Source organism: Onychostruthus taczanowskii, unplaced genomic scaffold (genome assembly GCF_017590055.1).
Source record: "Onychostruthus taczanowskii isolate IOZ18803 unplaced genomic scaffold, ASM1759005v1 scaffold67, whole genome shotgun sequence".
In the NCBI taxonomy this organism is placed as follows: domain Eukaryota; kingdom Metazoa; phylum Chordata; class Aves; order Passeriformes; family Passeridae; genus Onychostruthus; species Onychostruthus taczanowskii.
In genome coordinates this window covers 161427-188687 of record NW_024504455.1, presented here as the reverse complement: position 1 = coordinate 188687, position 27261 = coordinate 161427, and the positions used below count along the sequence as shown (strand labels likewise).

The following is a 27261-nucleotide window of genomic DNA, read 5'->3' as shown; positions in this document are numbered from 1 at the left end:
ATAAAACCTCGTGTTCAAATGATAGGTTTCAGAAAAATAGGCACTCAGAATCTGCCAGAAATGTCCAGAACAAGCAGATCATCCCTGAACTCACCTCCTGCTTCAGTTACCCATGATCAGGTGCATTAATACTGGGGTCTCAGGGGTCTCTAGAGAATCCTGGGCATCCAAAAATGTCTGAGTTGGGTTGACACCAACAGGCACCGTGATTTTGGCCAAATTCCTTGAGCTTTGTGACTGATTCCTTCTTCCAGCTACAGCACACACCAGGAGGTATGGCCCCACCTCAGGCACAACTCCAGGAAAATCAGGGGGTTTGGATGAATGCTCTGACCCAAGTCCATTAACACCCACACTGGGCAGGCAGCACTGATGCCTAAACCCAAGTTGTCTTGGAAGCCCTTAGGATTTCTCACTGTTGTTAGTGCCACTCACTGATTTTGCAATCATTTAATGTATTACATCAGACCACCTTTCCATGGGGACACCCCTAAAGCACACAGGGTGAAACCTCCTCAAGGAAGAACTGGGACACAAACTCAGTAAGGAAAAGGAGCACTCCTAAAAGAAAAATACTGAGGGTGGGGGGGGAAAAAATCCCAGCTTAAATAAAAGAACTGCCTTCAATGTCCATGTAATTACAGTGGGAGGAAGCTGGGAGGAAGCAGTGATGTGTGCTCCAGCCCTCCCTCCCACACTATGGAAACGTGGCTCTTCCCACAGCTCAGGGAGAACTTCCCATCTCGTTTTTCCTAGCAGCAGCAAGGAGGAATTACTGAAGGAGGCAGGACGGAAATCTCTCAGTTCAATGAGATCCTTGGCTAAACATTGAGGAGCAGGAGAATCATATTTTCCTTTTTTTTTTTTTCTGTTACCTCCTCCTCCCAACCCCCTAGAAAAACCTTCCCAGGCACCAGGGAACAGATTTTTCTCAGTTTTGTGTATCCAGAACATCACCTACTGCAACCAAGTCATGAAACATGTTCTGCTTGAAGGAGACACACTTCAGGAAACTGAAGTACTTTTATATCTCACCACATTTTGAGCTCATGCTAAAATCTGGGAGTTGGCAACACTGACTGTTCTCCTGGACTGCACTGTGCTAATTTCTAAACATCTTAAATTTTCCTCTTTTTTTTTAAATTTTTTGTATTATTTTCTAGCTTTCAAGTGTCAACTTGTTGTTTAAAAGAGCTGGGTACCTATTATGTTATCCAAACACAGGGGTTAGATTTGTGATGGTCTGATAGAAAATGGTAAGGAAAAAACACCCCTGGCAGATTTAGCAACTGCTATTCCCTGGCTGTGCCTTGGGTATTCCTTCAGAACCACAGCTCATCCTGCTGCAAGCAGCAGGCAAACTCCTGGAGCAGAATCCAACCCAGAACTGTCACTCTGGCTGGTGATGAAAATTAAGATTTTACAACTGGCAATTCCATGGTCAGTGCCCCAACTTGTCTGGAATGACTTTCCCTGCAATGGAAGACACGGCAGAGGAGCAGCAGAGGAGTGTTACACAAGACAAAAACAGGGATTCATTTACCTGGTAGGTGTTGTCAAAGCTGTCATACATGAACCTGGTGATCAAGGAAGTCTTCCCCACTAAAAGAAGAGAAAAAACTATGGATTCAAGGAGCAATTTCAGAGCAAGGTTTAAGCAAGTGATTTAAAAATGGTTTACTGTGTCCAACAGATCTGTCATGTGCACTTAAACTTCCTGCAAGGACAAGAGCAGTAATTTGACTTTACAATTGTAAAGTCACTTTTTTTTCCCCTGTATCATTCCCAATCATCAGATTTACTCTTAAATATTTGTGACTTGAGATGAAAATTAATTTCATTGTTCTGTTTTCTACCAAGTCATTTAGTAATTTTGTTAACAGCCCCCATAACTAATTATTAGCAACAAAAAGCTCTTCTCATTCATAAAGCATGGGATTTACTCATTTTCAGACCCCATCATCCTCACAACACTTATTTTCTACTCCTCTAAGACAAACACCACAGCAGAGCTGGGCCAAAGCCTAACTCATAATTTATAGGCTTTTTCCTTCTCCTACATCTTCACCTGGAGGGATCAGCCAGATCCACAGGAACTGGAACATCTCCAGCTGCCTCATTTTGATGTGTATAAATCCTCTTAATTGTAGGCCAGTAATTTAGGAAGCAACTGAAGTTTCTCAGGGCTGCATCACCTCCCAGTGTTTTTTCCAACCTCCTTGCAGCTGGAATTTGCCATGTGGCAGAGGAGAGGAACTGTGTGACTTGTGCTGGACACCAAACACTGCATGTGCAGATATAAGCTAAGAAGGAGTGCTCAAGGCAGAGATTGTGCTCTCCCAGCAATATTCCAAGGATTTCAGGTCTTTGCCAGGGTGACCATCCAGTGAACACAGGGATTTAAGGCAAGATTAAGGTCCTTTCTACCAAAATCATTCTATGATTTCTGGGGTGAGTTTGGGGGGTTTTCTTTGTTTTAGATATTAACATAAGTGTCACCAAAATCTCCAGTATCCCAATTAAGCAGCATTTTCATCTTCAGTTAACTCTGAAAAAGGGCTAAACAAACAGGAACACAGCAGGCTGCCTCAGAGAGATGAGATTTTCCCAAGTCAAAATCTGAATTCCCATGTGAATTTCTAACACATTCTGCTCTGGAGGCAGAATCAGGCTTCCCAGCAAGTTAAAAAGCTCCTTCACAAAGGCAGAGCAAATACTCCCTTCCCTGAGCAGGTTTGCAGAAGCAGCACACCCCAAATGGGAATGATTGCTGAATCCCTCACTCGGATTTGTCCCATGGATGTGCTGGACAGGGGAGGAGGGATTCATTCCAGGCCCAGTGACAATCCTCAGGAGACAGACAAGCAAACCCAATCCCCTCCTGCTGCAGCACAGGCTCAGTCCCAGGAATTGATCTGCAGCACCACAAACAAGCTGGTTTTCCTCACGTGGCCACATTTAACTCCTCACGGGTCCAGTCTCACCCAGGAAATTATTTGCTTTGGTAACTCACGACCCCTGAAGGACAATGAAGTGTTCCAGAAAATTCCTCCTTTCTGAGTGACGTCTTGGATGGGATCTGTCCACAAATCATAAAATATGAACATATTCTGTTTATTCCTGGAGCCTCCCTACCTTACCTTCACTCATTTCACTAAAAGAGGGGGGAAATAAGGTCCTGCTTGGCTTGTTTGTATTTAAATATCTGCTTCAACCAGCATTTGGAGAGAGCATCCTAATGGACTCAGTTCCAAGACATTTCTTCTCTGAACAGACCCAGGTTTATGTTGACAAGCAGCAGATCAAGATGGTATTAACACCAACTGCTCACAGTTTTAATTCCATGAATACTGAGGCATTGCCATTCCTCCTTTTAAACAACCCAAAATGACTCCCTTTAGAAATCCTGGCAGGAATGAAAGCCCACAGATCCCACTGTATCTCTAATTTCTGTTCTGCCTTGCTGGCCGTATGTTTCCCGAATTCCCAGAAGGGATTAATTTGGGAGTGACTGCAAGCAAGGGAGAGGACAGATTCAGAATTCAAATTCCTCTTGGAAAATGCCAAATGACCTCAGGAGGCAAATGAAGCCCAGCAGGGAGAAGCAGAACAAGGTAATATGTGGAGACAAAAACAACCAGCTGCTTAAAATCCAGATGGGAAACAACTGGATAAGTAATCTGGGGGTCATTGCCCAAGGAACAGATAAGACACTCAAGACTTCAGCTTTGTTTCATTAAGATGTTGGTTTGGTTTGGTTTTTTTTTAATCTAGTGAGTTAATTTAATCTCTTGGAAAAATTTCCACACACAAGTAGGTCCAGGGCAGCATTAGTCAGCAATGCAATAAATATCCTTTAGGCCAAAATATTCCTGGTATGCTGCTGGAACAACTCCAAGGAAAAGGTCAGTATCACATCCTTGGAGGGACAGAGGTGGGGGAGGAAATGCTGGGAATGGGCTTTGCTTTGACTGGACACACTGACAGCTACAGGAAGCCAGGGAAAATCTCAAACAATTCAGGAGCTGAGAAGGAACTTTTTGGCACAAATCCAGGCAGCTTGCAGAGTTCACAGCAAGCAGCTGAAAGGTGAGGGGCAGAAGTGACTTACTGCTCAGGGAAAGCTGTCTCCAGCCACTTTTCCCTCTGTAGATTAAGATCTAACAGCTAAAAGCTGAGTCCAGCCCCAATCCAAGCAGGAAGGGCACAGAACTGGGAAATTGAGGCAACTGAACTCCAAAATAACTTATTCAGCTGGGCAGTGGATTCTCCTCCCTTCCTTGGCAGAGCTGTCAATGTCATTCCACTCTAGGAATTTGCATCCAAGGCATCTTTTGAAGAGGAGGGAAGCCAGGTAAACAAGTGATTACCCAAAAAAACCATTTGTTTCAACACCAAGCCTGACATTCTGGACATTTTTCTGTCATTAGGAGGCTGAACAATGGCTTCACCAGATGAGTTCTTGACTCCTTCCAGCTTTCCACCCAACAAAGTCTCCACATCAAACAGCTCCTAGTCACACAGTTGTGCCTCACACACCACTGCTTGAGTGACTGCTGTGATTATAAATTCCTAGAAGGTTTTGGGTTGGAAGGGACCTTGAAGACCAGCTCATCCCAACCCCCTGCCATGGGCAGGGACACCTTCCACTGTCCCAAGGTGCTCCAAGCCCCATCCAGCCTGGCCTTGGGCACTGCCAGGGATCCAGGGACAGCCACAGCTGCTCTGGGCACCCTGTGCCAGGGCCTGCCCACCCTCACAGCCAGGAATTCCTTCCTGACATCCCATCTATCCCTGCCCTCTGGCAATGGGAAGCCAGTCCCTGTGTCCTGTCCCTCCATCCCTTGTCCCAAGACTCTCTCCAGGTCTTCTGGAGCCCCTTTAGGTGCTGGAAGGGGCTCTGAGCTCTCCCTGGAGCCTTCTCTTCTCCAAGTGAACAACCCCAGCTCTCCCATCCTGGCTCCAGCCCTCAGAGTACCTTTTATCACCTAATTATCAATGTTCACTTCTGAAGGGATCCAGCTCCAACAGGAATTTTTAAGCTCAGATCTGACTTGCTCAGATGGTTTTCTTCAGCTGGATCAGCTCTGGAAGAATATGAACCTGGTGGCTCCCATCATGAACTGGCTGCTCACTCCATCCCCATGAATTCTGCAAGGCTGCAGTGTTCCCATATGTTCTGGGACAAGAGGAAGCTGCCTGTTCTGATAGATAAAATTAGGAAACTCCTCCAAGGAAAGGTTTGATCACTGCTTCAGCACAGAAACCAGCAGATGCCCAAACACCAACACTCTCCTGAATCAGCACCTGAACCGTGGCAGCAAACAGCCAAAGGTCCAAAGACGATGGAGGGGAAGTTGTGAAGATCCTATCAGAGGAATTGCCATGAACCAGGAGGGGCTGAATTCCAAGCCTGCGGCTCATGGAGTCCCCCTGATCGATCCCCTTTGTCTGGGAGCCCGGAGCCGCTGCCTGGCACTCAGCTGCAGGATGGAATCAATGCGCTGATCCCGTGCTTCCAGCCGCTTTGATCCCGCGGCAGCCCTGGAGGCATTCCAAGGTCGCTCAGCCTGACTCTCACAGGCTGCCTTTTCCCTGCTCCCGGGGAGATCCGTGTGTCCAGCAGCAGCCCGGGAGTGACACTGATTCACGGGGGGCTCCTGGGGAAGGCTCTAAGGAGGCGCTGGAGGAGGGCCCAGACCCCTCAGTAACACAAATCACCTCCCTGCCAGCACGGGATTAGAAGGTCCTTTGCTGCCAGAGGGCTCAGGACCAGCCAGGAGTGACCTCCAAGGAAAACTGGGATGGTGCCACTCGGACTGTGTGATGCACAAGGAGGGGACTGACATCCCCCTCTCATTTTCTTAGGCGTATCATACTGGAGATTCACATCTTCTCCAAGGATTCTTCATTTACATCACTGACTTCATCCTGGTGGTTGTTTAGAACTTTCAAAGCATCAGCAATCAGGAAAAAAAAAACCCCAAGAATTATCTTGAAAGCAAAATAACCTTAAAAGTAATCAACATGTCCAGACTGTTCAGCTGGAAAACTGCCCTTGGCCTCTCCCAGCTCTCAGAAGCAGCCTTGGCTAAGAGATCCAACAAGCCAGAGGTAAAGGGAGGAAGATGAGAAAAGCCTTCTCCTCACTGTAATCCCCAAATTTCACTTGCCCTTTGCATGACTCCTTTCAGATCTGATTGAAGGATAAACCCCAGTGACACCATAACTTTCTTTCATACATAAGCTCACCTCAAAATCTTCACTGGAATTATTTTGCTGGAAAGAGAAACAAACAACCCAAGGCACCAAAAGGAAAAGCATTGCTAAGAACAATATAGTGAATTATGAATGCCTCAAACCCATTTTTAGATTTGTTTAAAAAGAAGCCCCAAAAGGAAGATGCACAGAGTTGACTTTTACTGATCTGTATGAGCCAGTAAGAATATTTTTAGGTACATCATTCCCAGCACTGGAAACAGAAATGCTGTATTAAAGTGATTAAAGCAGCTTCTTAAAAAAATAAAAAATAAAAACACCCCCCATCCTCCTCTGCTCTTCACTGTCAAACTATGGAAATTTCACCTGGTTCCCTCAAAGTAAGAAACCAAACTCATTCATTATCCAAAGGCACGGCAGAGCCAGCAGACTGCATTCATCCAAGGAATTCTCAGCCAGGTGAAATTTGTCTCAGTCACAGTGAGGAACCTGAGGATGGAATCCAGCCTGGTCCCAGGGAGCAGAGGCAAAAGCCACAGTTGAGGAGGTCTCATCTCCTTGCTCTAATTAAAGGATTTTTTACCCTGATTTTTTTTTCCCCTATTGATTCCACTCCTGCTCTATTGTCAAACCTATTTTATTCTGCCATTTCTTTCCTGATGGGAGATGAGATCAGACCAAAGGACCACCTGAGCCAATTCCTTATAGATTTAAGTCCTCAATATTTTTTTTAAAAGATCAAGAAAAACTAAAATTAGTAGAAAGCCTGCAAAATATAAACCTTCTTGAAATCCATGCATGGATCCCTGTAAGTAGTATAAACAAAATGCTTCAAACAGCCCCTTTTAAGATAATTTATTCCCAGCCTAGTTAAAGATCTAGGTTATAAATTATTCTGTGGTCCTATTACACAGATGTGCTTCATTATTTAAGATTCTGTTTAGGAAATTAATGTAGAATATCCAGAGAGTTACAGAAAAATGAGACCCAGAAAAACACGGAACAATTTAGGTTTGCTTTATATTGCTTTTTGAATTTGAGAGATGCTCCATCATTTTCTACCTTAAATATATTTCATTTCATTCCTCCCAGAGAACAACTCACCTTGATTTTAGCTGATTCTGTGTTTGATACTCATTCCAAGAGGAACAAACAATGGCCTGGAGCTCGTGGCAGAGATCAAACAACGGAAATTAAAGCAGGGACAGCGAATGTGCCAGCTTGGAGCACTGGGAGCACCCCCAAACACACACCCCCAAACACAAAGTGCCCTCAAATTCCCATCCTTCTCTTTTATTTATTATTATTAAGAACTTCTAGTCTTTCTCTTTTGTTATCAGCAGCTCCTCTGACAAAGGACATCTGCAGCTCATTGTTTCCCACAGAACCACAGGCCAGTGAGGAGCCTGCACACAACGTGCTGGTGCCAAATATTGGTATTTAGGTATTTTTTTGGCAGTTCAGGACACGTTCTGTAGTGTCTAAAGTGCAAGAAAATAAATCATAGAACCATTTTGGTTGGGAAAGCCCTCTGAGATGATGGAGTCCAGCACTTCCAAGAACATCACTAACCCATGGCCCCAAGTGCTGCATCCACAGGGGTTTAAATCCCTCCAGCAATGGGGATCCAGCAGCTCTCACAGGGCTACAAACAACACCCACAAGGCAAACCTCAGCCCCAAAATAAGTCAAAGCCCTCCAAGAACTGAGACACAGGCTGCAGAACCTGCTCTGAGCCTCCTCCAATGAAAAACAGCCACAAGGATGCTGCTGGCAGCAGCCTGTCCATGACTGTAGGGGAAAGGAGCATAGACAGCAGCAGAGCAACCACCTCCAAAAGGGGCTTTTGGCAGTTTATTTGTGGAGGTTTTATGGCATCCTACCTTGAAAAGGAACTCCAGAAAGGCAGACACAATCAATAATGTCAAACAACTGCAGCTGGCCTTTTTAGACCAGTGAATCCCTGCCAATCCTTCATTTCTTTTCAGGTCACCACCACAACAAAGACTTTATTTTGCCTTTTAATTAAAAGCACTATCGAAAACTGTTTGATATAGTCCTGGATCAATTACTTTGGCTTCAGGGATTGCTGGCAGCCTGGAGCTCTCCATTTCAGAATGGCTGGCCTGTACCCACAGAGCAGAGGAGAAAACACACAGAAATCCAGGGACTGGCAGTGGAGGATTCCCACAGTCCAATTCCATTCCCAGGGCACCCCGTGCACCTTGCTGAGCTCCATGGAAAGGTGGACTTGGCCTTTCCCTATTTTCCATTTCTTAGCCAGCAGTTCACAAAGCCATAAGAAGTAACTCATCTCAGCCATCACCACAGTTATTCAAAGACTCTTTATAAAATAAATAATCCCAATTAAAAGCTCTACAGAAACTGACCAGAGAACGAGAGAGACTTCTGGAAGCTCGAGGTAATCCTGAAGCATTTGGATGCCCTGGAAGTGTCCAAGGCCAGGCTGGACAGGGCTTGGAGCAACCTGGGATGGTGGAAGGAGTCCCTGGCCATGGCAGGGGGGGGCACTGGATCATCTTTAAGGTCTCTATCAACCCAAACCATTCCAGGATTCTGTAATTCGTGGGGGAGTGTTGAGACTCTTAAAATTAAATTATTTTTTTTAAAACCTAGGTTTTAACCCCTTTTCCAGATGATCACTAATAGCACTGTCCCAGTGCTCCATGCAAAATGGGGATGGATTTAATGAGATCCAACATGTGGTCAATGAACAAGTGGAATAACCAAACTGGCCTTTCCTCTGCCCACTATACACAGCCATGAGTATTTTAAAGTACTGAACAAAAAGTTGATTATTTGCTTATTGTAAATTCAATTCCCTTGGACCTTACAAAGATTCTATCTGGACTGGGCTTTTCAAGGCAAGATGAGACAGCTTTATGAGAGCTGAAGGTGAAGAGATGAGTTTTACTCATTTAATGAAGTACAGAAACAGCACAGCCAGAATTTTGCTGCTGCTGAGGAAATTTCCATTTTCCTTTTACCCCGTGACAATCAGGTGCCTTGAACTTCGGTGTGCTCTTTGTGACGGGAGAATTTCTGAGCAAAACCTTTTAAAGCCTTAACATCCCAGCAACTTCCTAAAGGAGAAAGTGTGACATCAGCCTTTAGCTCCCCAGCCACCCCTCAGCACTGGTAAAAAAAAGCTGCACTTAGCAAACTGGAACAGACCCTAAGCCAGGGATAGGAGCCTAAATGGATGGTGGGAAGCGCACATGAATATTTATGAGTGTCTGGTGCAGAGCAGCAGGAAGGGAAGCATGGAGTGGAGTGAACTGGCTTGATGTAACAGGGAATAACAAGGAATGACACCTACCCAGCAGATGAGCACACAGAAAGCTGTTCTGGGAATGGCTGGGATCATCTGCAGCTCGGTCCCACGTGCTGCAGGAACGCGGATACAAAGGAAGGAGCCAGGCCCTTGCACAGGAGCACCATTTTAAACTCTAAGGATGTGAAAAAAGCTGCCTGATCCTGCATTTCTCAGGCTTTTTCTTCCCGACACAGAGGGTATAACTTGATTTTCCTAAGAGTTACACCAAAAAATACCTGCTCTATTTGTTACAGCTCCAGGAAAACAGAGAACTGCAGCTCCTCAAGGCTCAGGGAAATGTCCCCAAACAGCACCAGAGTGTTTGTCACTCAGGAGAGTGACACTGAGACTCAGCCCTTCTCCCTGGCCACCATCACAGGCTCATTTGTAATGGCTTCTAAAAGAAATTCATCATACTCATTCCAAGCCGTGCCAAAAATGAAGTTTCACACACTTTTGGGATCGTGTTTAAAGGCCTGCCCTCGCTACTGAGAAGCAAATAGGAAACAGAATTTTGTTGCCACCCAGTTGTCATCAGAGCAAAGGGGTTTTAGTTCCAGTCAATCTCTCTGGGCAATAATCCATGGAAACAAGAGTTTTCATGCTTGCCCCTTCCTGTCAGGCATTTCCATCATTTACAAAAAGGGACCAATTACTCCCTTATCTACAACAACCAGTAATCAAATGATTAACACTTCAGTAACTGCCTTATAAAAAAGATGACTATGAAAATATGTGTTAGCCTGAAGAGCTCATTAATTCTCCTTCATTCTTCACTTTGGGCACCTCAGAGCACATTCACAGTGTTGTTTTCCACAATAATTCATCCAAGACAGAAGGAAATGGAGGCTGATGCACTTTTCTGACCTAGAAAGTGTTTTTTCCCAGGGTGTTGCTGACAGCAATGTCTGGCAGGGGGCTGTAACTCCACTCCCCAACTTTTTAGACAAATTCAATACAATGCAGAAATCAAGGATTTATTTTCTTTCCTTCCAAGAGATGCTTTTCAAAATCTACCAGTTCAAGGCTGGTTCATGTCTTAAATTTGAAGCTCTCAGCCCTGCTTTAGATTAGATATACATCTGGATGGAGACAAACACTTGGGATTAAATCTAGCTGAACATTAGTCTCTGTAACTGGGAATGCAGAGCTAGTTAAAGTCATTAAAAACCTGCTCTCTTTTTCCTTAAATGAGAAAATTTTCATTTTATTCCTAATCTTGCAGCATACATTTTCCTGGTCTAATTCCTGCTGTACACTACTGCAGTTTGCTTCAAATATTTGGCAAAAGAGTTACCACAGAATTGGAAAGGACCTTTGAAGATCATCCTGTCCAAGCTCCCTGCTGGAGTTTTCATTCCAGACAGCTCAGGTGGAACTTCCCTTCCTCAAGGGAACCCCAACAGTATTTCTGCCACTGCAAAAGATGTGAGCAGACAGTGAGAAGAGGGAAGGTCCCCTGTTCCTCATGGTCACAGCTCACCTGAAGATTCCTCCCCCCACTCAGACAGCTGAGCTGGCTCACTGGTATTTACTGGTCCACCTCCAGTGGACAAGAAATTGCCTCTAACAGGCAGAGCAGCAATGCTCCCAAAGGATCCTTCCTTTTACACAACCATTCCCAGGCTCACTATGTAAAAACCCAGGAGGGTTTTACAGCTGACAGCTACACACTGAAGGACAACCAGCAAAGAGCCTGCTCTGCCACTGATCCAAGCATTCAGTGCCATATGGATGTATTTTATGCAGTCCCCCAGCAAGAGAAGCAAAGAATTGTCACTTGTGTTTAAAGCTCAGCAGTAGCTAAAGGGAAAAGGAAGAAGAGTATTTTGTATCACCCAACTTTTTCTAAGGCAACATCAGCATTAGCTGTGTATAGGCAATTTAGAATCCTGTTTTATTTAGCACTACGCTTTCTTCTTGAGGGAGATGCCAGTTAGTCTTAACTGGTGTCTCTATTTCTCAGAAATAAACTAAGGCACAAGTTAAGACTGATCATGACTGGCCCCAAGGTAGGAGGCACAGCCTGGACACATAAAGCTGGGAAAAGCTCCCCTTTACATTTTGGGATGTGAAAGGATCACCACAGATCAATAAAAATGCGTGGAGGCTCATTACAAGTTTAATGACAAACTCAGAACTCCTTCCCACTAAGCAAATCCTAATCAGCACTGGCAGAGTTGATAAAAGTAGAACAATATCCCTGATTATTAATGCACAGGCAAGATTTCCTTTGGGATCTGCACCAAGCCTTGTGACAGGGACAAAAATACCCAGTGATAAATAGCTTCATTAATTCTTGTGGGTTTTGTCAGTAATTAGCTTGACTCTTCCTCCCAAAATGGGAAATAAATGAAAGAGCACAATGCAAACAAATCTTGTTCTGTTTGCTCAGTCACAGACACAAAGAAATGAAACAGTAAAACCAGCCTCTGGTTCTGTCTCAAAATCACACCTTGGAGTTCTTTAAAACAATGAAGGTGCACACTGAAAAGTTTTTATATAAAAACTGGGGTGTTTTTTACCATCCCATTGTAGGAAAGAATAAACAAGAGTCAGCTCCTCACTGAACAGGAAGGAACAGATCTATTAAATATAATAATTCAATTACTCTGTCAGTATAGTAAAATAAAAAAAAAAAAACAAAAACATGGAAATGCTACCTCCTAAGCACAGTTATAAAAATTCATTTTAAAATCTACACCTTATGTTCCAGAGATGAAACCTCTTGTTTGCTTTTCTGCAGAGGAATACCAAGCCAAGCCTGCAAAATAACCAGTGCTATTTTCACAGTTTGAAAGGTTTCTAAAAGCAACAGAGCCAAAAGGAGTGTCACAAGTGGAAGACCTCCAGGCAATCCCAGTTCTCCTCCCCCAGGATAACACCAAGCCTCTGGGAAGTGACACAATGCCATGTGAGGAGCCAGACTCCCAGTTTTCTGCTGGAGGAACAGCTGCCATCTCTCTCATTCAGAGTGCTAAATCTCCCATCATTTCCTTCAGAAGGGGCAAATATTCTGATTAAATATGGCTGAAGGTAACTAAGGTCTGCAGAAGTAAAGTCCTGCCCATTTCAGAAGGCTGGGTGTTCTTTTTTTTAAAATTTAATTTAAGTTAAACTGGTGTGGAAGCCAGAAACTGCCTTCAACTTCCAATAGCCAAGGAAAGCAGGAGTTTTGTCTTGGAGCAAGAGCCTTGGAATCCTGTGAAGAGCTGAAACCCAAAGGCTGCAATGGGGTAAATGAAACATGAACACCTGGAACAACAGGGAACAGCAGGAAGGGAATCTCACAGTGCCAACTGCTGCACTGTGTGGTAAATGTGGTTTCATTCAAATCAGGAAGAACAAACCCAAGATAAGGTAACCAGAAGATCAAGATTTGGAGGAGCTGTGCAGATAAGGAAAACAAAAGAACAGGGAGACACAAGAATTTTGCCCCAAGCAGTAAGAGATGAGACAAAGCACCTAAAGGAAAGGTCCCAAGCAGTTCTGACTCCTAAGGGGTGCAGGACAAGTGTGACAAAAGCATGGAAAGGCCAAAAGACACCATGAGCACCCAGCTGTGTCCCATCCTGTGCCACACATAGGGACAGAAATCCTGGCCCTTCTGAGGACAGGGAGCAGAGCAGATAGCTCAGATCTGCTCTTCAGTGGCTGTGAGGGAAATCCACATGAGGATGAGTTTAACACCAACCAGAGAACAGGAAGTGTGGGGGACACACTCGTGTTTTCATGGATATCACTTGGTTAATTAACTAAAAGGTACTCACAGGCCACCTTTACATTTCAAAGACTTCTGTGCAGTCTCTCATTATTTGCCAGGAACGAAAAAAAAAAACTTCAAAATTTACAGACTCACAAGGATTTTTTTTTTTTCACCACAGCCTGAGGATTTTGCTTTCCTTCTTATCTTACATAGTTAAGGTTTTTAAAATAGTTTCCAATGAGGCTTCAAATATTCTCCAAAGGATTTTATCTTTACTGCTCACAAAATGCCTCAGAACCCTCAGCCATAAACACTGGTAACACAAAGCAGCATTTGGAAATATTGGAAAGCACATGCCAGGGATCTTCTGACCAGGAGTGGATGACTGTGGAGCTGAGGAAGAAGGAAGATTTAGTAGTCCAGAAGTCCATGTGAGCACAGTCTCTACCCAAAATTTCTCAGGAGCAAGGCACAGTGAGTGGAAGGAGCTCAGAGCTGTGGGAATTCCAGGTGGACCTGATCAACAACTCAGCTGGCATGTGCAGCACAAACTGGAAAGAGGAAGACATTCCATGCAGGAGATGTTACTGGGAAGCTGCTCCTGCATCTCAGAAATTATTTTTTCTAAAGGTGATGAACAGCAGCAGTTCTTGCAAAGTCACCTCTTTTGGACTCCTCACTCTGGTTTTAAACGCTGGGTTTCACCCTGGGAAGAGAATTCCAAAACTGGACTGGATCCTACCCCAGCATTTAGCTAGGTGATATTTCTAAGTCCATTTCTGTGAAGAAAAAAAACCCCACATTTAAGAGCATATTTGTGAGGCAGAGGAGCTGGAGGATGACTGGAGAAAGGAAGAAGGAACAGTGATAGATCCTGGCTAGTGACAACCTGGCAGGTGACATTTACTATTTCCTTCTTTCATCATCTCAGCAACTCAATTTTTGGACAAAGGATGGATTCTGGATTGCAGTGTTTGGGTTGAAATTTCAGAATAACTCAGCCTCATCCCAGGTTATGACAGCTTTGCTGTGAGCACAATGAGACAAATTAAATTATTTTAGAGACATCTCCAAAAATTCCATTCCATTCCATTCCATTCTCCCACAAAAATTTGACCTATCAACTTTCAGAGCCCAATACTGAAGTTTTATTATTGTCATGCAAGGGTGGCTCAATATTCACTTTATATATGATGGCAGTTAAAGCCCATGGGGGTGAAATCACTTTTTGAAGCATCCATTGCTTCCAGGTTCCATCATTCCAAATTTCCATTAAAAACCAGTGCAGGACTGAGCAAAAACCCACCAGGAGACCTTCAGTAATTAAACACTCATAAGATCCAGTTTTTACATCCCAGTATTTTATTTTTAAATTCCTAATTATCTGCTTGTAAAAGGCTTGAAAGAAATAAAATGCTACACATGGAGAAGTAGAAAAAGTAATTAAGCCACTCTGGACAGACATTATGTTGGAAGGGTGGGGAATGGCTCTGGAAAGCACAAATTCTACATGGGCAAAAGGGGAAGGAGCCAAGAGCTCCTCCATCACCTGAAGCAAGAGGGATCTCCTCAACTGATTTCCAAATTTACAGCCACCTTAAGTCCTCAATTTAAGTCAGAAACTAAATGCTACCAAACCATTTTGCAAAGAAGAAGCAGACACTGTTAACATAATTATGAAATTCTGGTTTAAATACCTTTAACACAGTATTTGTTCCCATAACAAACCACATTCACAGGCAGTCTAGACAGAAATCTGCATAAAAATCCTCAAACAGAACGATGCTTCCCAAAAATAACTATTGTTAAATAAACTGCAAATGATAGGCTAATGCGTAATTTAATATGGAAACACTCTCCTGGATTCCTCAGTTATATTCCTGAGGCAGGAGAGAGAGAGGCAGCAGGGAGCAGCCACCTGAGGATGCATTTCTGAAGGGAAACATTCCCTGCTTTGAGCACTGAGCATTATCCCCATGCAAACTAAACCAGCAGATGCCAGCATCCAGCTGAGGGAATCCAGGCATCCATTCCCTGGACCACGTGCCAAATGGAGCCCTTGGAACAAGCTCCTGCTCCCTTCCCAAAGATGTTTTGCCCTTGAAAGCACAACAAGCACTGCTAAGTCAGCCATTTCCAGCGAGGAATTAGAGAAGTTTCAGGAGACCTATTAAAATGCAAGGGATTACCATCCCCTTCCCTTCCCTCCATCCTTTAATTCAGTTAAATTTTGCCTAATGTTTCCCCAAGCACCATTATCCCACTGGCAAAACTAGCAAATGCTTCCTCTTGCTCCCTCCTCTCCTGACTCCCTGCACTGCCACGAAGAAATTTCTGCTCTCTCCCACTGTGGTGACAATTTTCCTGCTGGGGGAAGGAGAAATGGAAAAGAAAAGAAGGAGGAGGAGAAGAAGAAAAGGAAGAAGGGGATGAGAGCTCCATATAGCATTCTCTCAGTGATTCCATCTTATACCCACAACCTACCATCTCCTGGGCAGCACTGGAAGGATTAGGAGCTGTCCTCTGCTCTTTCCACACAGGAGGTGCAGAACAGCTTCCACAGGAGCTCCCTCAAACCCATCCTCCAGGCAGACACACAGGTGAGTGTTTCTTCAGAAGCGACTTTGGACAAGATCCTAAAACAATCCTGATTTAAGGTCGATGCAGCCTGGCTTAATGAAGAGGCAACTTGTAAGGAAAAAAGTGCCTGGAGTAGCTTCACTAAGCACAGTTCTCCTGCAGGCATCTGCTGATCCGAGCTGACAGGGATGGCTGTGGAGAACACCTGGGGACTGCTGCGAAAATAACCGGAGCCGTGCCCACACACACGGGTTTGTGCACGTGATGAAACCGCCCTGCCAGGCACAGGGAAAACAGCTGGAGTGAAACACAGCACATGGACACCAGGCAGTGGGCAAGGCAGCACGGAGCCCAGGGGGTTTGGACCAAAAAAACCCCAAGCACCATTTGGTTTTTAGCACCAGAAACCCACAGCGTGTAGAAACTGAGATCGGCACAGCGGAAGGAGCGAGCTGCGGGCTCTGGGCTCCTCAGACACCTGTGTGGGTCCTGGCAGCACAATCCCAAAATCCCTGGCATTAAGGATTCAAGGGAAGGATATCCTGACACCACACTGTCCTTTTCTCCTTCACAGCTCCTGCTCCTGAGCTGCCCCAGCTCTTCCCCTGGGAACTGGGGCAGGATGGAGGCCAGCAGACATTCGATGCTCCTGCTGCCTGCACTGCAAGTGAAGAACTCCAAGCTCAAAGGATGTTAAACCGTTACATCAATTCCCAACTTTTCCTCCAAAATCTTCCCTTTTCCCTCTAACTTCTTCCTAGCTGAGACGCTGACCTCTCCATATGGAGCTTCAGCCAGCTGACAATAAACTTGGTCCTTCCCAGCTGTGCTTCACAAATGCCTTGGGAAGAGGCCACGGAGCCTGAAGGGTCTGCAAACCCAAGGTCTGGTATTCATCTCTAAGAATTTTAACAAAAATAGCTAGTCTTTAAAAGGTAGAAATTTGGTTCCAAGTAGTAAATGGAACAAGTTCTGTTGGTGTTTTATTCCGATCTTTCCTAGATGAATGGATATTCTGGAAGGAATTGTGGGATTCAATCACAGAAAAAAAAAAGGAAGTGTTTTTATATGAGAAGCTGGGTTTGGAGCAGCAGATTCTTCAGACAAGAATTACCTACACTCCAGCTGGGATACAGTGTCTTGAAATAAATATTCTCCTCCAGCAGTATTTTCCAGAAGAATTCCTTCATATAAAGGACATATACTAGTTAAGTTCCTATTTAATGGTAATATTTATTCTCTAAGAGATGTTTCTGACTTGAGCAATTCCTTGTAGAAGTGTGCACAGAAAATATTTTGGGGACCTCAGGCTGCCCTACCTAAACCAGCTGTAAGTGCACCACAGGGTTGGCTCTGGACTCAGGTCTTTAGGCAAGCAGCTGAGAAGCACCAAATCCAGGGAAAAGCACAGAGCTGTTTGGAGACATCTCTGTAGGACACTTCTTCCCCTCCTCCAGCTTCCAAAAGGTAAAGCTAAAAAAGCCTTTGCTCTTCCTGGGATCTGGAACCAGGCAGGCAAAACCAGATCTCAAATCTCTGCCTCGCTCTCAGCTGTGCAAGGCTTGCACAGACTAAACAACCAAATTTAAAATACCAGCCATACAATCCCCCAGGGAAAATTTTCTCTAGATGGCAGGATTTACTGGAGGCAATGTGTAGTAATTCACATAAGGCTCCTTTTGAGTTTGCTAAATCTCTCTTGCATTTTTAAGCAAAAATGTAAAATTCCTAAAGCCAAGGAATTTATTTTTAACTGTAAATTACTCACTGTGACAGTACAGAGTCCACCAAGCCTAGAAACAGAGGCAACCTATGAGCCCTCTGCTTTTCACCAGAGAGGGGGGAAATATTTTCACACCAAGACTGGAAAAGCTTTTTTCATTGGGAAAAGCTTTTTTCAAGTCTGCTGTTACACGACAGCATCCAAATAAAGAGGTCAGTTTTATGGGACACAAGTGTTTGATCTGCCTGCTGTTTATGCAGTGTCAGGGAAAAAAAAAAAACAAACATCCCCTTCTCCGAGTCACATTGTGGTTTAAGAGCAACTAGAAATAAAAATAAAAAAGTGGGAGAGAATTATGGTCATGATTGTACAGTGGTGGAGAAAAGCCACTCTGATGACTGCCCAGTGAAAAAAGACCAAAGATAATTCAGCTAGGGCAGAAAAATGGGAAGCTGGAAGAACAGAAAGAATAGGAACATAATTATAATTTGAATACATAATTATTTCATATTAAGGGGCAGCTGGAGAAGCTAAGAAATTACAAGAACTGGTGAGAAAGCCCAGCAGTGAGAGACTGGAATAGACCAACTCTGTGAAAACCTCTTTGTAAAGCATTCCAAGGTCAGGGGAAAATAAAAAGAAAAAAACAAAAAGATTGGGATTTCCTCATGATGATACTCCAACTGTCTTCAGCCATTGGCTCCTCCTCCAGCTGTGTCCAGCTGCTGCTGAAGGATTCACCTCTGGCTTTATCCCAATCAGCAGCACCAGCTCAGCTTGAGGAAAGCCATCCTGGGTTTGATGTGGACACAAGTGACTTTTCAGCCATTTTGAGTGAGCCAAGGACAAAATATCCCAAAGTTGTTCCAGAAGTAACTGAGGGGAAGGGGAAAAAATAATGAGGTACTAGAGACAAGAAAAAGAAGGCAGCAAACCTCTAGGATGAAGACCTGCCTACTGCTGTGAGCAAAGTCAGAAAGGACTCAGAACTTCCTTCAAAAGAGAATGCTCTCCATCTCCTCCACCACTCAGACATCCCCTGGATGAGTCCATCACTCAGCCAGTTCAGATTGCTCTACCAAGCCTTCCTTCCATCAGGCCATTCAAAAAATTCCTCCAGTCACTGACACCAAGGGTTCTCACAGCCAATGCTATAGCAGTAGAGAAGGACAGAAATGAGTATTTTCTACTCCCAGAAAAGGCAACATCTCCATTAAAAAAAAAAAGAAGCTGCAAATAAACACTGCTGCACTCACATTAATTCAATCCTGTGCAGCTCCAGAGCCTCTGGGACTGAAGTCCCAACCAGTTAAGAGGAATACTCTTTTCCCAACTCCAGCAGCAGCTACCTAAAGCCCACACTGACAGGGATCTTGCCAATCCTGCATCAGCCACTGCTTGGAGCTTTGCCAGGGATGCTGCACCCTCCATGGGCCCCTCTCCTTTTAGCTACACATCTACTCCAGCTTTAATTCCCCTTCTCTTTGTGTTGCACATATCAAGAACATTATGAAAATTAACTTGCTGTAACTCAAACCTAGACAGGGGCATGGACAGGAAGCACAGCAGGAAGCATTTAGTGGAATGGAATAAACTGGCCCCTGCATTAATTACAGAAATGCTGGAGTGGGTTGGTTTTTTCTGCAGCAATTGCTGATTGCTCCTGAAGAAGCAAACCATTAAAGCCAAGTCACTTAGCAGGATAAATGGCACTCGTCTGTATGATGCAAATGTTAATAGCAGAGAGGTTTAAAGGGTCACAATTCAAGGCAGAGAAAAGACCAACTCAAAGTTAAGACATTTTCTCATTAGCAGGTTTAGCTGCCCCTTCCTGGTTCTGCCTGAAGACAAAATACTGCTCATCAATATTGCTCCAGTATTTCTTCCCAACTCTTTCAGTTCTGGGAAAATATGCTTTAGAGTTAAGGCAAAGCCTTAATCCTGTGTGTTGGTAACACCTACACATGTCTGGATGAGAGAACACTACGAGCCTGCGAATCTCGGAATAGCTGGGTGCCATCTCCAGGGGATACTGGCAGCTGCTCAGGGAACAGAGACTCTTCCAAGGGAGCCCCAAAATCCCAGCTCCTCCAAATGGCAGCAGCTGCCATGGGTGAGAGGCAGGGACACTCTTCCAAGTGAGCCCCAAAATCCCTGCTCCTCCAAATGGCCGCAGCTGCCATGGGTGAGAGGCAGGGACACTTCCAAGTGAGCCCCAAAATCCCTGCTCCTCCAAATGGCAGCAGCTGCCATGGTGACACCAGCACGTGCCCATCCTGGTTTTCAGGTCCAGCAGAAAGGACAAGCAAGCCAAGAGGAAACAACAGGCAAGTTACACCCTGACTCTAAGAGAGTCAAATTAATTAAATGCACTATTGTGCTGGACAGCTGAATGAGGACTTCCTTCCCAAAACTCCTTTATGCCAGACCCAACAGGAGGCAGCCAGAAGCAAGTAAGTGGCTTGACAACTCAGAGCTCACACCAAATTTATTTACGTTCAGTTCCACACAATATTTGCTTCCCAGATTATCTTTTTTTTGTGATGCACTAGGCTTCATTTGGATGAGAGTTAAATAGTACTGAAACACACAAAAAACGTCATTTTTTCTGGTTAATATCACTCAAATATTCCAGACCATGGTTTGAACATAAAAGGAAAATGTCTGACATAAAATAATTAATGGAATTGTTCACTGTCCCTGGGCCTTTCATAATATTAGAGCCAGAAGAGTTTGGTTTATGCTGAGGGGAAAACAAAGAATTCATTTAGCTTGTCAACTTTTGTGAGCTCAGTAAATAAATCAAGCAAAGAGACCTGAAAAATTTGACTTTCACTGCAAGTCCACACTTTGGCTGCTGTTTGTTGGCCAAGAAACACATTTTTCATTTAAACTACTTCCATAAATAATTTAAATTAACGTGTCAAACCCATCACTATTTTGATGATGTCTGTTAATTTTCAAAACAGTGCTTTTACTGAGGCATCTAGGCTGGAAAAGACCTCCAAGATCATCAAGTCCTTGATCAGCCAAGGCTTGTACCCAACGATCTTGGAGGTCTTTTCCCTGCTCCGTACTGGGAGAGATGGATCAGCATTTCCATACCTGTTCAGAAACATCCATGTATCACAAGGTTACTGTTCTTACAGGTTCCAGGCCTCACAGGTAAATTTTGGAGGTTGACTTGAAAATTCTGATGGTGTTCATGTTGAGGCAGCAATGTGTGGGTTTTTCTGAGCCACGTTTCAAAGCACTGAAGGGTTTAGCTGGCTTGTTTTGCTTGGGGTTTTATAATCATTAGTGTACACAACAGGTACTTGTACACACATGAGCACAACAAAATGCCTTTAAACATCTGGACTAAATTAGCAGGTAAATAAAAGGCAGCTCTTCTCTCACAGACTCAGTGCAGAAGACAGGTTTTTAACCATCAGTGAAGCTGAGAAAAATGGCTCTTGGCTCTGATAATTCCCAAATGCCACGTCATCTGCTAAGGTGGGCTCAGATGAGCTTCCCTGCCTTTGTTTCTCCATTAGTCCCACTTAGAGCCCCAGCAAAAGCTTTCAGGCATCTGCTTTGCAGAACCTGGATCCCGTGCCAGGTACCACCACCACCCCAGGAGCTGCAGATAGAAAATCCATTATGTCACATCAAGGAAAAAGATGATCATTTTCCTTCCAACTCACAGATTATTTCTGAGATGCAGAGAGAGAAAAGCACAGCAGAGTTCAGAAAGGCACAGCTACTCCTCCTTTCAAGAACAGACACAGCTCCTTCAGAGGCTTCCACAAATAGACAGGGATCAAAAGGCACCACAAACCACTGATGCCTTTTTCTCTGTGCTTCTTCCACACGTTGCTGTAGGAAGGGATTTTTCAGCGATGGAGAAGAGGGAGAAGAGAAATGGTGGAGCTCAAGATCTTGAAGGGTCAGACACCAAGCACACTGCACTGTGAAAGAGTCCCAGAACAATTTGGGTGGGAAGGGACCTGTCACCAATGAAGATGTTCAACAGTGCTGATCCCATGACTGACCCCTGAGGAACACAGGTGAAGACTGAGGCAAAGAAAGTCACTGAGTACCTCAGCCTTCTCCATATCCTGGGTAACCAGGTCTCCTGTTTCCTTCTGGAGACACCTCACACTTTTCCTGGTCCTCCTTTATCGCCACAGAAGCTTTTCTTGCTGCCCCTGATGACTGGCCAGGTTTCATTCCTTCAGGGCTTTGGGTTTCCTTACCTGATCTCTGGCTGCTCAGACAATTTCTGTGCAACCTGCCCCCACTTCCACCCTCCCAGGCTTCCATTCTGGCTTTGAGGTTGTCCCGGAGTTCCTTGCTCCTGGTGTTCCTGACTCCCCCTTTTTTGGGATGCATTGTTGACATTCCACTTGCAGATGTGAAGCCCAAGTTTAGAAACTCACAGAAAATTCATACAGTCCAGAGAACCCCAAATGTCTGAAGGCCCAGCCACAGGAAAACCACAAGGTTAGGAAATCACCCGGAGGGGAGGGGATAACCTTTTAAACCACCAGTGCCACAAGGCTGGAGTTTGTGAATCCCTTAGAAACAAGGGAGTTTTAGGCAGCACAGGGATGAGTCTGTGCCTGCTGTGAGCAGTGCTACACCAGCCCCATGTCACACACAAAGCACCTGCAGCTCCCCAGTTACCTAATGAGACACATCACACTGCTCAGCAGTGCCTGTACCAACATCGTTATGCAACAGAACAGCTCATTAGTGCTTTCCAAACAGTTATATCTCTGAAGTTATTACACTGCACTTATCAGTGGGTTTTCAATATTAAAAATCTCAGCTCCTGATTAAAAAAAAAAAACCAAAATGCAACTGGTTCTAATTTCCTTCAAGATCTTATGCAGAAATGCTGGCACAGAGGGACAGCTGGGAAGTTCTTTTGCTTTCTGTACACGTTGGTGCCCTTCAGACCTGCTTGCCAATGAAAGCTGCAGTAGAAACTCACGTGACAAACAAATATTTCTGTTGCAGTGCCCCAGCATTCACTTCTGCCCACTCAATCAGAAAAAATCCATTTATTAAGAAGGAGAGGTGTTCCTATGCAAAGCAGAACTAAAGAGATTATTAATATTTGAATATGTGTCATATATACTGCAAGCTACCCCGATGTAGGTGATGTGTCCACTCCCTGACGCAACCCAGAAATCAGAATTCCTTAAACTTCAGGTAGTAGGACTGATGAAAATCACCTGATAAAACCAGATCAAAGGCAATAAGAAACATACTTCCCCACACACAATAGCTCCATCTAATCCCTCAGCACTCAGAGCTCTCCCTGCCTTTTTAGCAAAGATTAGCATATTTAAAACTGCTAAACTCTGTATAATCTTCAATCATTGAGAAAAGTAATTCAATTAAGGAGAGTGCTGGTGAAGTTGCTTTCTCCTAGCCAGCCAGTGCTGTATCCCTGTACAAGTTAATAAAAACAGAGATGGAAAGAGAGGAGACGATTCTTCTGGCTGGGCACGGATGGTGTCGCAGGCTCGTGATGCACCCACAGCACATGCAGCAAGTCCCCAGGCTGGGCCTGGGAGGGGCGTGGGGGACACAAGCCCCAGACACAAGGAGATTCGGGGGACTGAGGAGCGAGGAAAATCAGCATCTTAGCACGGCAAGGAGCATCTGCAGCCAGCGCTGAACGGCACGAGGCAGAGCCACTGCAGTCCGTGCGAATGCCGAGGGATACGGCACCGAACTCCCACAACATGGCTGAGGAGAGAGGAGAAAACCTCACACTGCATCCACTGGGCAATCCCATCTCAAACGGAAATAAACGCCCAGGGATGCTTCTAGATCTGCCATGGAAGGGCTGCAAAGCCTGCCCAGTAAGGAACAGCATCTCAGATTTCCTCAGCCATAAGACACACACCTATTGGCGAGGCCGAGTACAGCCAGCACAGGTCTGCCATCAGCCAGCTCCGGATGCTGAGGCAGCTAATGGCCATCACAGCCCTTTGTACCATTTCATTTGTCATCCTGAAGTCCCTGCATGTAAATGAAGCCAGAGCACTCAGCCTCCCCACCAGCAGCCAGAGCATATCTTTAATTATGGCCTTCCAACAGGGCAGAGAACCTTTCATCCGAGCAGGAAGCAAATGCTGCAATCCAGCGCAACAGTTGTACAAAGATCTCCTGGGTTAGGAAAGCTGCTATCCTAAAAACTTTTATTTCTGCACCTCCCTTAACCTTCCAGACAAAGAACGACAAGGTGTGAGCACACCCCTTTTCGCAACACCAGATTCTTCCGCAGTTTTCTCCAAACATCACGAGGGCGTTTATTCCTCCAGGAGCCGCTTGCAACGAGAGCTCTGCATCCTTCGGGCAGTTAAAAAAAAATTTAAAAAAAAAAAAAAAAATCACAGGGAATGACATCATGACAGAGACATGCGAAGAGCTTCAATCCAGGAAGGGACGCGTCTCCATCACGGAGCCGTGCTGGAGCATGCCCACGCTGCAGCACCCGCGGGATGCGCGGACACCGAGCTGGCACCGAGTCATGGCCCAGCATCCCAGACAAAGGCAGGGCTGGAGCCCACCCTGCAGCCCCAGCCCGGCCCTGGATTCCAGGCAGCTCCCACCCATCCCTAAGCCCCAGCCCAGGCAGCATTGCAGGGCTGGGAATATTCAGTCAGGAGGATTTCGCTGTGCTGTACCCACAGAATCCCTTCTCTCCTCCCTAGGTTTGATGCTGTGACTGGGAATTATTTAAAACCTTCCAGTATAAAAACAGATGATTAGCTGAGAGGGGGGAAAAAAATTCCTAGAGGAAGCAGATATGTGACGTTATGTCTGCTAGAGGAGACAAGAAATCCACGTGTGAACCAAGAGCTGCTGAGATTTAAGATCTGCACCAGGTGCCACAAGCTTCCAAGGATGTATTTGAAAAGCTTCATGATACTGAAGCTCAGAAATACAGGTAAACAAGCCAAGGATTTTGCAAAGGCATTGCTAATGTTTCAGATTCCTGTTATCAAATACCTGGGAAAAAAAAACAACCAAAGGGAAAAAAAAAAAAAACCCAGCATTTTCTACACATGACCCTCATCCAAAATCCTCATAAGATGGCTGGCCAAATAGCACCTTACCAAGCAGATCAGGTGACTTACCCAAAAAATAATAAATAATCAAGTTCCACTCATGCTCCCCAAATCCCTGATATGAGAAGAGCTGTTTCAACCCCAAAAACACAAAATAAAAAGAGAATGATTCAAGGAACAGACTAAAGGAAATTGCCAACATACAGGTAAATAATTTCAACAGCAGCCTTATCACCAAGCTCATCCACATCCGAGTGAGGAAACACCAGGATACAACTAATTTGACCAAAAAATAAAACCTAGTATTTCATCATCTCCTACCACACAGACCAAAGGTGGCTGAGGGAGCAAATACCCCGCCCCAAGACAGAAAATATCTTGCACCTATTCATTATGTCATAGATCACTCAGTATCTACCCAGGATTACACAAAGCATCTCATAAAGGGGCTTTTTTTTTTGCTTTTTTTTTTTTTTTTTTCAGAAAACTCTTCCAAGGGAAAAATTTGGAATGCAGTATTGAAGATAGAGGCCTTCCGCTAAGGAAGGAGGAGACATTGTTTAGGTTGTTGTTTTGTTGGGGTTTTTTTTTTTTTTTTTTTTTTTTTTTTTTTTTTTTTTTTTTTTTTCATTCCAAAGACAGGGAAGAAAACCTCATTGACTGAATTAAATATTCAGAGCGTCGCCCTGCCAAGACATAACTCCATTACAGAAAAACGCTGTATTTACACAGTAAACGCTGCGGATTGAGACTCCTGCCCCCCAAAAACCAGAGGAGCTGGGACCCAATGAATCAGCAACTGTTTCTGCAGATGGGCTTGGGTGGGTGGGGGGGTTAAAGCAGAGCTGAACCCCGCAGAGCCCCACGAGGGTGGGTGGGTGTCAGGGACCCTCACGACAGAGGCTGGGTGTCCTGAGGAGGGGGATCCCATCAGACACCATGAGGATGAGGAGGGGGATCCCATCAGACCCCATGAGGGTGGGTGGGTGTTGGGGAGAATGAGGAGGGGGATCCCATCAGACCCCATGAGGGTGGGTGGATGTCAGGAAGGGTGAGGAGAGGGATCCCATCAGACCCCATGAGGGTGTGGGTGTCGGGGAGAATGAGGAGGGGGATCCTATCACACCCCATGAGGGTGAGGAGGGGGATCCCATCACACCCCATGAGGGTGAGGAGGGGGATCCCATCAGACCCCAAGAGGGTGGGTGGGTGTCAGGAAGGGTGAAGAGAGGGATCCCATCAGACCCCATGAGGGTGAGGAGGGGGATCCCATCAGACCCCATGAGGGTGAGGGGGGGGATCCCACCAGACCCCATGAGGGTGGGTGGGTGTCACAGACGCTCATGAGGATGTCGGGCAGGATGAGGAGGGGGGTCCCTTCGTGCCCCCACGAGGGCTGGCGAGTGTGGGGCTGGGGGTCCCGGCCCGAGGCGGGCGGTGACTCACCGCTCTGCTCGCCCAGGAACACCAGCTTGAATTTCCGCAGCGGGTTCCCGAAGTCCCCGCCCGACGACATGATGGAGGAGCCGCCGCCGCCGCCCCGCGCTCGCTCCGCTCCCCGCGGCGGCACCCGCGACCGCGACCCGCTTCTCTCCGCCTCCGCCTCCTCCTGCTTCTTCTCCTCGTCTTCCTCCTCCCCGGCGAAGGCTGCGAGCCCCGGTGAGGTGCCGGTGTCGGTGTCGGTGCCGGCGCTTCGCCCCCCCCGCGCTCCCGGAGCCGGCGCTCCGCCCGCCCCGCGCACGCGCTGTGGGCGCTTCCCTGTGCTACGGGCCGGGAATGGCTCGGCTTGGGAGGGACGAGGAGAATCATCCAGTTCCACCCCTGCCGGGGGCAGGGACACCTTCCTCCAGCACGGACTGCTCCAAACCCTGGCCTTGGGCACTGCCAGGGATGCGGGGGCAGCCTCTGGGCACCCTGTGCCTGCCCTCCCTCACAGCCTCAGCATCAGGGTAAGGGCTGCGAGGTGAACCCGGCCCCCACCGGCGTGAGGGGGCAACCAGCAAAGTCCTTAAAAGCAAAGGCTTGATCCTAACCTGACACAGGTACTCCTTTCAGAGGAGCATTTCTGCAGAGCAGATCCCTCACAGCAAGGTGATGTGTCCCAGGAAGGTCGGTGATCCCCACTGTCATCCTTTGACAGTGGCTCAGGGCTCTCCACCTTTCGCTGGAGGGGCCAGCTTTGCCTTTCACTATTTTTTGCCCATTTTCCCCCACTCTGCCCTCAAAGCTCCGTGTTTTAAGAGGTTTCCAGGTGCATCCTGGCCCCTCCTGTTTAAATCTTGGCTGGGAGATTGTTCCAGAGCATCTCTGCTCTGATAGACAGGGAAATGGCATCTGCTACATGTTTAGTTTTGAAAGCCTTTCTATTTTTGATGGCTTCGTTTATACTCCTTCAATGTGATTAACTGCTTCACCAAGGGCTGGGGTTTTCTTCACCCAGGCCTTGGAGTAGCAGAGAACTAAAAGAGGAAAATGTGTCTTTGATCAGGTGATTAAATTTAAACAAGTTTTAATAGATATGAGCAAAATCTCCATCCAGCTCCGCACCTTGCATCTGGGAGTGCTTCCAGACTGGTTGTGTGGCTGCTCTCCTGCAGGGAGAAAGGGAATCTCAAATATTGAATAC

General features: G+C 45.7%; 1 protein-coding gene across 2 annotated transcripts in view; it reads right to left on the bottom strand.

Annotated features, from left to right (window-relative positions):
* The window catches only part of RAB6A (RAB6A, member RAS oncogene family), a 41260-nt gene extending 14890 nt beyond the window's left edge, over nucleotides 1–26370 (bottom strand). For both annotated transcript variants that reach the window (XM_041420876.1, XM_041420877.1), the window contains exons 1-2: nucleotides 26082–26370; nucleotides 1544–1602 (exon numbers count right to left, since the gene is read on the bottom strand). In XM_041420876.1, coding sequence (XP_041276810.1) covers nucleotides 1544–1602; nucleotides 26082–26151 — 129 coding nt within the window. In that variant the 5' untranslated portion in view covers nucleotides 26152–26370. The remainder of the gene's footprint in view (nucleotides 1–1543; nucleotides 1603–26081) is intronic.
* Between the last annotated feature and the right edge of the window lie 891 nt (nucleotides 26371–27261).